Genomic DNA, 9781 nt, shown 5'->3' with positions numbered 1-9781 from the left:
GGTACATGTTCAGACCCACAGTTAGACACAAGTCCTCTCTCTCTCTCTCTCTCTCTCTCTCTCTCTCTCTCTCTCTCTCTGTGTGTGTGTGTGTGTGTGTGTGTCTGTCTGTCTGTCTGTCTGTTTCTGTCTGTCTCTCCATCTCTCTGTTTCTCTCTATCTCCCCTCCTCCTCCTCTCCCTCCTCCTCCTCTCCCTCCTCTTCCTCTTCCCCCTCCTCCTTGGACGACAAGACACACAGTTTCTCGGGGCTGGAGCTGAGGTCTCCTGCTGGACAGCAAGCCTTGCTGTCCTCTGGGCATTTGGACAAGGTTCTCCAGACCCCTTTTTTTGCCCTTTCAAACCTACAGTCTCCTCCCCACTTCCTCAGCTCAGCCTTTCCGTCTCTCCTCTGAGACTGTGATCATCCTACCTCCATCCTCCTGACCAAGGGCAGTCATCTAGACTCAAGCACAGACTGTGCAGAAAGCCCGAGTACCGTGAACAGAGTCCAGGGAAACCCGAAGTCCAGTAGGCTCCTTCCCTGGATTGACTGACTGACTGCCAGGCCTGATGAGGTAACAGAACACAGAGAGAGGAGACAGGAAATAGGAGGCAGGAAAAATCCACTTAAGGGAAATATAGCCATCCGGGAAAGAATGGTACATTCCCCAAGTTCAAGATCCAGGGAACAGTCAGGGATTGGGGCCAGAGCCCTCGAATAAAAAGCCCACCCTAAAGGAGGAAAGGCATTTCAGGAGAAGGGTAAAGCATTAGAGAGGGGGCAGGAAGTCAGATGGAATGGAACCACGTAGATGAACCATGATGGTTCCTCCAGGCAGGTGGGGAGGTACCGTCTGGACTGGACTATCATGGACCAGGCAACTACCGTCTTAAACTCCTTCCCAAGTTGGTTTGCCCTTTCAGGCCCAACTGTTACCTCTAAATCTCTGAGTTGAGCCTAGGCTCTGCAGACAGGAAACACTCAGCAAATGTGTTCTGAGAATGAGGCAAGCAAGGAACAGGGGTCGGGGTGGGGTCCACTGGCAAAGGGATAGGCCCCTTGTTTTCAGAGCTTCCAAAGGACTCAAAACTATTGTTTTAAGGCCAAGCTGTTCAAGATCCAGCTTTGCCACAAGGAAGTCACTTCCCCTAACCAAGCCCCAGTTTTCTTTCACATAGAATGAGGGCACGGGACCAGCTCATACCTAAGGACTTTTCTTCCAGGTTCTGGTAAAGACCTTTGACCGTCTTCTCCACTACGGTCTGCTGCCCAACCCTCCCCATACCACAAGGGGGAGCTCTACACAAACCCCAGAAAAGGACGGGAGCCCCTGCCTAACAGGTGTGCTAGGCAGTTGCTTGGGTCAGGAAGACCTAAACACCTCACTCTCGAACAGCCTGGCGCGTAGCATTTTGGTAATCTCACAGTCCTCCAATGTGTCAGGCTGAGGTGCAAACGTTTTTCCTTCGAAGTACGTCTTCGGAATCCATCTAACCCGTGCTCCCTCGCGCCGCAGAGAGATCTCGGCTCTCTGGAGCACGGTTCCATGAATAACTCTTAGGCTTCCTAGTCTGAATAAGTTCTAAGGAAGAAGAAGACCCACCACTAGGATTTTTTTTTTTTAATTTGGGAGTGACTTGGAGGCATGGCAACCTGCCCCGACCCCCAGAACTTCACCACTTCCCACAGGTCCCTGGCATTTCTCAAGCGCACATCTCTGAAGACGTGGAGTAGATGGTGGGCACTCGGGGTTCAGTGAATTCAAAGACGACACAGATGGGCTCTATGGTTCCTTGTGTCTGGTCGTGGGAGCGAGGTAGTCCTGGAATCACTGCTGGTCCCCTGTGGAGAGGCAGCCAGGCAGGGAAACCATGTATGCAGTATCTGGGACAAGAGGTAGGGGCGTCTCCTTTCTCAGGGCGCAGACACTCACCCTCTGTGGTCCTGGGCATCAACTCAGTTCGGTAGATCTTGAACGCATCATAGGCAAAAACAGAGACCAGGATGATGCCAAAAACCTGTGGAAAGGGATGGGGGGCGGAGGACAGCAGAGGCCATCAGACTAGGGGAGTGGGGAATGGTGCCCAGAGGTGAGAGAATAATATGTGAGCAGACACAGGCTTTGTTTGGGGACACAGGAAGTGTGCCCGTACCAACCACAAGTTCTGGGTACTGGAGAGCACTGTAGGAATGAACTCACAAAAGCAGCAATGGCAGCTCCCTCCCTCGAGGTCACAGCTGCAAAGGAGACCACCAGGAAGATGATGATGGCGCTGAGACACCGGAGGAAGTCCTGGGGAGCCAGAGGGAGAGGGAGGAGGGGTTGGAGGATGCTGGAAGGATTCATTACCCGAAGGTCTCCCAAACTAGCCGTCTTCTCCTGTCTGGTCCTCAGAGATTGAATTTCTGCCCTGGATGTCCCCAGACACATGTCAAGTACTTTCAAGGGAGTGAGCTTAGAACCCTACACAGAGGACGGAAGCAGATAAATCTAGATCAGCCAGGAGGCAAAGGGGAGACCAGTAAACATGCCACACGCAGCAGGACTGGGCTAGGCCTTTTATGTGTGGGAGAACAGGCCTCAAAGGTCTATACATCCTCCTTGACAAGGGAACTCCCATGGGTGTCCAAAGCTCACATTTGAGCGCAGGACACAACAGGAGTCAAAGGACAGCTCAGCTGTGGAAATGAAGGGGAGCCACAGGAAAACAGGGCCATCAGAGAGAAGGAGGAGACCAGGATGGGGTGAGAGAGGCAGGCATTGTTCCTTACCAGACAAGGCCAGTTAAGCCTGTCGAAGCGCTGGTAGCACTGGGTGGCGTAGAGGAAGAGGAAGGCCAGTGTGATGAAGAACTCTAGCAACGCTGCAGCCATGTAGGCAGAGATGGAGGCCGTGAAGCAAATGAAGATTATGAAGGTCAGGGCCTGTGGGGACCAAGTAGGAGGAGCTTTCTGAGGAGACCCATGCATAGGCCGGCCATGGTTTGGCTGCGGTTGGGAGCCCCTCTTCTCAGCTGGGACTTCTAGCCAGCCTCACTGAGAAGGAAGAGTTCTCAAGGAAGACAAAGAAGTGACTCATCCCAGGTGTCAGGGACCATCAAGGGCATCTCCCGTTCTCCCACTCCTGCTATTCCAGGAATCCCAGCAACTTCATCAGTTCAGCCAATCTGCACAGCCCCCGAGGAGTCCCCGGGGGGCACAGAACACAACATACACACCAACCCACAGCACCTTTGCCCCACAAAGCTGTCCCTACTCCTGGTGGCTGAAAGTCAGATGACGAGAGCAGATTCCATGCTGAGAGAGGCTTAGAAGGCAGGAGCTTGCTGCATATGGGATGGCAGAAGAGAAAGAGGCCCTGTGCTGGCCCGGTGCTCTTGCTCAGAAACCAGGGAAAGCCTGAGACTTAGATGTTAATGGGCCACGACTTGACAGATAAAGTGTGGCTGCAGGAAATCTACCCTTTTGGATACTTAAACCTAGATGCGCCAAGAAGTAGCTCTCCTAGAAGCTGGAGGGAGACAGACTGGCCTTCTTCCTGTCCGTCCTCCTACCCCCACCCATGGCTCATTCCTTTGGTATCCTAGAAAGGTATCTTTCCATCTAACTTCCGTCTGGCGGTGAATGATGCACTCCGTAGCTCTCTCAGACAGAGAAACAGCCAGAAAGCTAAGAGTTGCAGAAGGTAGGCCTGAGAGCGGAAAGACAGAAAACCTGGGGGTTGGGGGGGGCGGTGAAATGGTGAGCACAGGAGGCCAGCACAGAGCTGTGCTGGGAGCTGGGATGGCAGAGATGGGGGCACAAGCTTGGGGAGACAGCTGTTACCAGCTCAGTTTCCAGCAGGATGCCTTTGAGGGAAGACAGGAAGGTCTTGTCCACTCCGAAGCCCTGGAGTCCTGCAGCTGTTCCTTCCTCTGGGGGCCGCTCCTGACGATCCCAAACACTGAACATCTCTGTGAGGCTCACGGGACACGGACTCTCCCTCACCAGATTCCCAGCAGCCCAGGAAGGGAAACAGAAATGTGGTTAGAGAAGCAGACAGGGGCCTGAAAGTGAAGCTGGGGTCTGCTGTAGGACTCTGGGGAAAGGCAGTCCCCAGGGCAAGTTTGCCCAGATGAGCTTCACCCAGCTGCCCAGACTGGCCTGCAGGGCCCCTAGGAAGCATGGGGAGGGTGAGAGAGAGAGAGGTGGTTAACCCTCCTCTTCCTCTGGCCTAACCCACCCTGAAGAAGGAAAGAAGGAACATGGAGGGAAGACATGGGAAAGAAACCTGAGGAGTTGGGGGATTTGGGGGGGATAGGAGAGAGACAGGCAGAGCAAGGAGTTCCCAGCAACCAAAGCCTGAAGACGTTTATGCCCCCTCCCATAACCTTAACCCTCTTATTTGGCTAAGCCTTTCTCTCTTTTCCTTTAAGGGAGGTGGGAACTGGAGCCCAGCCCAGGCAGTACCCAGCTGGACCAAGCTGCAACAGCCAGAACCAGAGGACAAAGGAGGATTGTTGGGGAGACAAGGGGGCGCTGTGTGCCTACTGCAGTGCCTCAATGGGCTTCTGTCTCTCCTCCATGTTGAGCTGTCTGACCCCCCACTCTTGTGTTCAGGGATGGACCAGGGAAGGGGAGGGGTGGATGTAATGGACACCCAGGGAAGTAGGGAGAGTTGCAGAGTGGAGAAAGAGCTAGAGAGGAGAAAGGACCCGGCTGAGGACTACTACGGGATGCTCGAGTCCCACAGATGCCAAAGACAAATTAAAACCATTTTAAAACACAGACATTTATTTGGACAAATCTCTTCACGTTCAATAACAACTTTCGCCTCAGAGCCGTCTGCTTCAAAGCACCTGGCCGTGAGCAGAGTCGGCGTTCACAAATGCAATGGCAGGCAAAAGGGGCAGGGTGAAGAAAGTGCCAGTGCTGGGCTGGGGGGTTCAGAGGAAAGGAAGAACCGGGAATATGGCTTCCAGGGGTCAGCAGGCCTTTGGAGTTTGTTCCTGAGAGGAACTGCCACAACAGCGTCTTCCGGCAGCACAAGCTGAACCCATTCCTTCCCAAAAGTGCTTTTAAAAAGTGCAAAAGTCAGAGTTTCTCCCCAAGTCCTCCATCTTGTCCTAGGATCCTGCTGCTTCAGGTAGGGCTTTGGAAGGGCTTCACATCCAGGTACCCTGCCCCACTTTGGCAAGGGACCCCTGGCCCATTCTCCCAACAAGGGATCAGCCTCAGGCAGGTGGCAAGCAGGACTAAGCCATCATACGGGGCCGCACACACACACAAGCCAAGGAGACTCGGTAGAGCCTGCGCTCCAAGCAGTAACGGCCGTGGGCACCTTGCTCGCCGTGGCATGGCCGCCGGTAGAAGACTGTCTGGTTGTGGTAGAGTGGTACTGAGTTGCCCATTGGGTCCATGTGAGATCCTGTCTGTAGGCTGACGCAGTGTGGGCACAGGCATCGAGCATGGTACAGATCCTGGGGGACCCGATTCAAGTCCCTGTCCAACCTGTGGGGACAGAGCTGATCAGTCATGGAGGGACAGGCCAGAAGCAAGGGGCAGATAGGGTGGAGAAGCTGGAGGGAGGAAATGGTGTGGTTGGGGACTCAACTTCTTAAATCTGGCACCTTATACCATGTAACTTTGAATGCTACCCCTTCCTCTGTGAGATTTATTTCCTCCCACTATGAATACAGGTAGGTGACAAAAAAGTGGCTTTCCTAGTGGCCCTCAGTGCCAGGCCATAGTCATGACAGCTTCTTACAGCACAGAGAGAGGTGAAGCACGTCCTGCCAGCCTCCACCAGACCAGCACTGCACCTGTCTGATATGATGAGGGCTCTTCGTAGGAAGGTATTCCACCTTACGGTGTTTATCCAAAGTACAACTATTACGAGATTAAAAAAACAGCCGTGAGGCAGATATGGTGGTGCAGGCCTGTGATCTCAGCACTCGAGAGGCTGAGGCAAAGACTGCCATGAGTTTGAGGCTGACCTGAGCCCCACAGTCGACAGGCACATATAAAGGAATACGTAACGAACACCAAGTGTTTCCTTTTGTTCTACCCACTCCCCAGGTAGGGCTGCTTCATATCCACCTTCCAGCCACTGCCCAAGCAGGTGTTACAAGCACATTTAGGTCATGGGAAAGATTTTTTTCTTTTAACAATTCAGAAAAGCAGAAAAGGTTTGTGGCAACAACAACAACAACAACAACAACAACAACAACACCCCCAGAAACTAGAAAGAAGTTATTTAAAAAGTATTGTATCCAGTAGCCCAGCAGGAACACCCAATATGGTAGAACCATTTCCCATTTCCCTGGGAAACTGGGGTTCAACTGCTGCAAGCATTTTGCAAAGTAGATTCCAAAATGAATACCTTGGAATTTTGTGGTTATTATTTGTCTGTCTGTCTGTCTGAAAAACAAAAGCTTCTGCAATCCAGTAAGCATGGGGAAAACTAAATGGCTTCTTTTTGTAGACCTCTTGCCAACTCCTCTCATGTATGAAGAACATTGAATCTTCAAGAGATGAGGCTCTGTAACCTTTCACCAACCTTCTTTTTTTTTTTTTAAAGATTTTTTATTATATGAGTATATCATAGCTGTCTTCACACCAGAAGAGGGCATCAGATCTGATTACAGATGGTTGTGAGCCACCATGTGGTTGCTGGGATTTGAACTCAGGACCTCTGGAAGAGCAGTCAGTGCTCTTAACCACTGAGCCATCTCTCCAGCCCATTCACCAACCTTCTTGACACCATTCCTTTTATTTCTGAGAAACAGCTTTGTGGGTGGGACCAGTGCTGTGTAGAGCGTATGTCGTGGAAGGTCTGCTAAGTAAGTGGCTATCAAGGGTTATCACTGCCTTTCCCAGAAGAGGACAGGTGTAGCTGAGACACGCCCCCAAGCAGATCTCCCATGTAGCCTCTGAGACTTCTCCAAAGCATTATGAACTGGTGTCTTAGACAGGATATCAGTTAAAGCTGACCAGTTCCCTACACCAGGAATATCTCCATATCCCCTCAATAGTAAGGCTAAGCCAGGGAGACACACGAGGGGGCAGGGGTGCAAAACCATGTGAAGATACAGGAATGAAAACATTGCTTGGAGAACCTAAGAAAGACCCTAACTTGTAAATTGTTTCTCTGTCTGGCCATTTCATATCGTGGCAGACATAAAGAGTTACGATATTTATGTGGCGAACTGTGTAAAAGACTAAGAGAATCGTGGTTTTGATTAAAGAGAACAAGCCTAGGAATCTGGCCTCCCACCTGCCCCACAAGAATTGAGGGACAGCGTTTAGCACAGTGGTGCTTTGTGCCTGTGTCACATACCACTGCTTGATACTTTAGGGAAATATGAGTTATGGTGGAGACCAACCAAGAGACAGAATCAGTGTAAATGCAGGCTTTACATACGTCCTTGTGTTTAACCTATGTATTAGCCTCTAGAATATAATCCAGAGGAAAGAAGGAAGGAACTTTGAAAACAGCACCCAACATAATGAGGGCAGAGCTGAGACTCAAATTTGGGCCTGTGTAACTCCCAAACCTTTCTGGTCTGTTTAATTAATTAAAAGAGGCTGGTGGGTCAAATTGGGTGGAACTCCCCCGGCCCCTCACACATCCCCCAGGGGATACATGAATACATTCAGGAGGGGACTAAGTATACTCACTCATAGCTCCAAGGAGAGATGGCCCTGCTGTTGAGAGGGCCGTCCTTGCTGGCCCTGCAGGATTCTGGGTGGTGGGTGTGCCTCAGAGGCTCTGGGGGAGACACAGGTGCAGGGTTCCACTTCAGCCACTCCTCGGGGAATTCTTGTTGTTTGCTGGGACAGCATCTGGGTAAGTGGCTGCAGTCCTCCTGGATCCGCAAACTGACGGTGTGGGTTCCCACAACCATTGCCAAGAACGCAACAGCCTGTGAGCAAAAGCCAATGAGAAGGGTATTCTCAGGTCACCATCCTATACGAGCCCAGTCCTCCCACCCCTGAGGCCAGAGGCCTGGCAGCCTAGCCTTCCTATATACTCAGTACCGTGTCTACTCCTTTCTCATCCAGACATCAGGGCCACTCACCTGGTACATGCCGGACACTGCTCACCAGCCACAGGTACTGCCCTGCCTGACAGGCCTTCTAGAAGCAGGCTGACTGGAGCGGCTGAGGTGCCCTGGTTTTATTTTCAGCAAACCTGTTTTGTTTATTCAAATTTATTTCCACTATCTTTTAGAGGGAGTGACTTGAGATTAAAAAAGAAAGAAAGAAAGAAAAGAAAAACCAAAAGAAAAAAAAAAACCCAACAACAACAAAAACCCAACCCTGGAAGTGTTCCCAAAAGCTGTTTAAATGCTACCCTCATGGAAGTTATAATGGTCATCATTATCAGCCTGGCAGCTGATTGGGCAAACTTTGTTCCTTGCACTTTCCGGGCGGGGGTCGTGGTAATAGCACTCTGCAAGTCTGTCTCTGTCTCTGTGGATTGGAATGATGAGAATCTCCCTGATGTTTGCTACCTCAAATTAAAGATGCCATGTAGGCTCCTTTCCAAAGGCACCATTCCCAAGACTTCAGCCACTCCCGCCTAGAATCTGACCTTCAGCCCTCCCTCTTCTTGTAAGATGTCTCCAACCGCCCGTCTTAATATACACGTGCCTCCTTTTCAGCTTCTTCCACCACCAACCCACTCTGTCCTCTGACTCCAGCCCTTCTGAGTATGCGTTCTCTTCACTGTCCATTACTGCCCCCCCCATTTTCCTTTGCCTTCTCACGTTGTCACCCTGTTCCCATCCCTGTCCCCAGACTTTCCCTGACCTCTTCCTGGGATGGGGATGCAGCCCTCACCCTGCAATGCTACCAGGATGTGCCTGAAGTTCTCTGGCGAGGCGGGAAAGGGTAATGGAAGAATCTGTGGGTGATTGTCTGCACTGCACAAATGAGAGAGTGGAGCATGGAGAAGAGGACACTGTGGTACCTAAGACCCAGCAGGAGGTCTCACCCCTGTTCACAGGGCCCCAGGGACAAGGCTCACAGCAAGGATAGCTGCCACTCTCAAGCCATAGGGGGCCCACTCAGCCTCTGCACTCTCATGGGGCCCTATTGGCCAGGTGGGTGTGTGTATACTCCAGACAGATTCCAAAGTCACAGGCCAATCAAGGTCCAGCCTGCTGGGGAAGACTGTGCAGAGACCAGCCAGTGTGCTTCTTCCGGGCCTTTCTCTGTCTGTCCAGGGACCTTCTGCCCCACCCCAACACACTCATACACACTGTCTCTAGAATAATGCGTGCTGATTTGCATGTGCTTTCCCTCAGAAAATACTCCTGAAGTAACCAAGGGATCAAAAAGTAAACAAAGGGAGCCAGGAATAATGCATACCAGAGAAGACCGCTCTTTCAGATGCTGTGGGACAAAACAGTCTTGGAAGCAGCGGGCAGCGGTGTCATGACAACAGAGGGCATTCTCAAAAAGTTGGAAGAAATTACTTTGGGTGAATCTTAGGGGCCCAGAACAGTGGGAGGCGTTGAGGAGAAACCATTGGTGGCCAGGGTTAGTACACTTGGGAAGAATAATAAGGCCAGGAATATCTTTAGCTGATTCCATACCCACCCTTGCCCAATGCTCCCACCCTTGTCCCAGTGCTCCCACCCTTGCCCCGTGCTCCCACCTTTGCCCCAGTGCTCCCACCCTTGCCCCAGTGCTCCTCCCACCCTTGCCCAATGCTCCCACCCTTGTCCCAGTGCTCCCACCCTTGCCCAGTGCTCCCACCCTTGTCCCAGTGCTCCCACCCTTACCCAGTGCTCCCACCCTTGCCCCAGTGCTC

The 9781-nt window shown here is 51.8% G+C and overlaps 2 protein-coding genes across 5 annotated transcripts; both read right to left on the bottom strand.

Moving 5' to 3' along the window:
- Positions 1 to 1588: 1588 nt before the first annotated feature.
- On the bottom strand, positions 1589 to 4706 carry Cmtm5 (CKLF-like MARVEL transmembrane domain containing 5). Of its 4 annotated transcripts, none has more exons than XM_063274122.1 (5): positions 3808 to 4706; positions 2755 to 2907; positions 2183 to 2446; positions 1916 to 2000; positions 1589 to 1824 (listed from the first exon to the last, which is right to left on the bottom strand). In XM_063274122.1, the coding sequence occupies exons 1-5, from the start codon at positions 3931 to 3933 to the stop codon at positions 1811 to 1813; spliced, it is 642 nt and encodes a 213-aa protein (XP_063130192.1). In that variant the 5' UTR covers positions 3934 to 4706; the 3' UTR covers positions 1589 to 1810. The 4 variants fall into 4 exon arrangements, with proteins under 4 accessions (XP_063130192.1, NP_001099504.2, XP_063130190.1 ...); NM_001106034.2 differs by having other exon boundaries at positions 2183 to 2275; positions 3808 to 4269; XM_063274120.1 differs by having other exon boundaries at positions 1589 to 2000; positions 2183 to 2275.
- A 29-nt stretch (positions 4707 to 4735) lies between these two features.
- Positions 4736 to 8127, bottom strand: Il25 (interleukin 25). The gene is made up of 3 exons (NM_001192007.2): positions 8043 to 8127; positions 7642 to 7886; positions 4736 to 5472 (listed from the first exon to the last, which is right to left on the bottom strand). Exons 1-3 carry the CDS (start codon positions 8049 to 8051, stop codon positions 5217 to 5219), a joined length of 510 nt encoding a protein of 169 aa, NP_001178936.1. The 5' UTR covers positions 8052 to 8127; the 3' UTR covers positions 4736 to 5216.
- Between the last annotated feature and the right edge of the window lie 1654 nt (positions 8128 to 9781).

This window comes from Rattus norvegicus, chromosome 15, assembly GCF_036323735.1.
Source record: "Rattus norvegicus strain BN/NHsdMcwi chromosome 15, GRCr8, whole genome shotgun sequence".
Classification (NCBI taxonomy): Eukaryota; Metazoa; Chordata; class Mammalia; order Rodentia; family Muridae; genus Rattus; species Rattus norvegicus.
The sequence above is the reverse complement of the archived record's forward strand: the minus strand, read 5'-3'. Positions and strand labels throughout refer to the sequence as shown.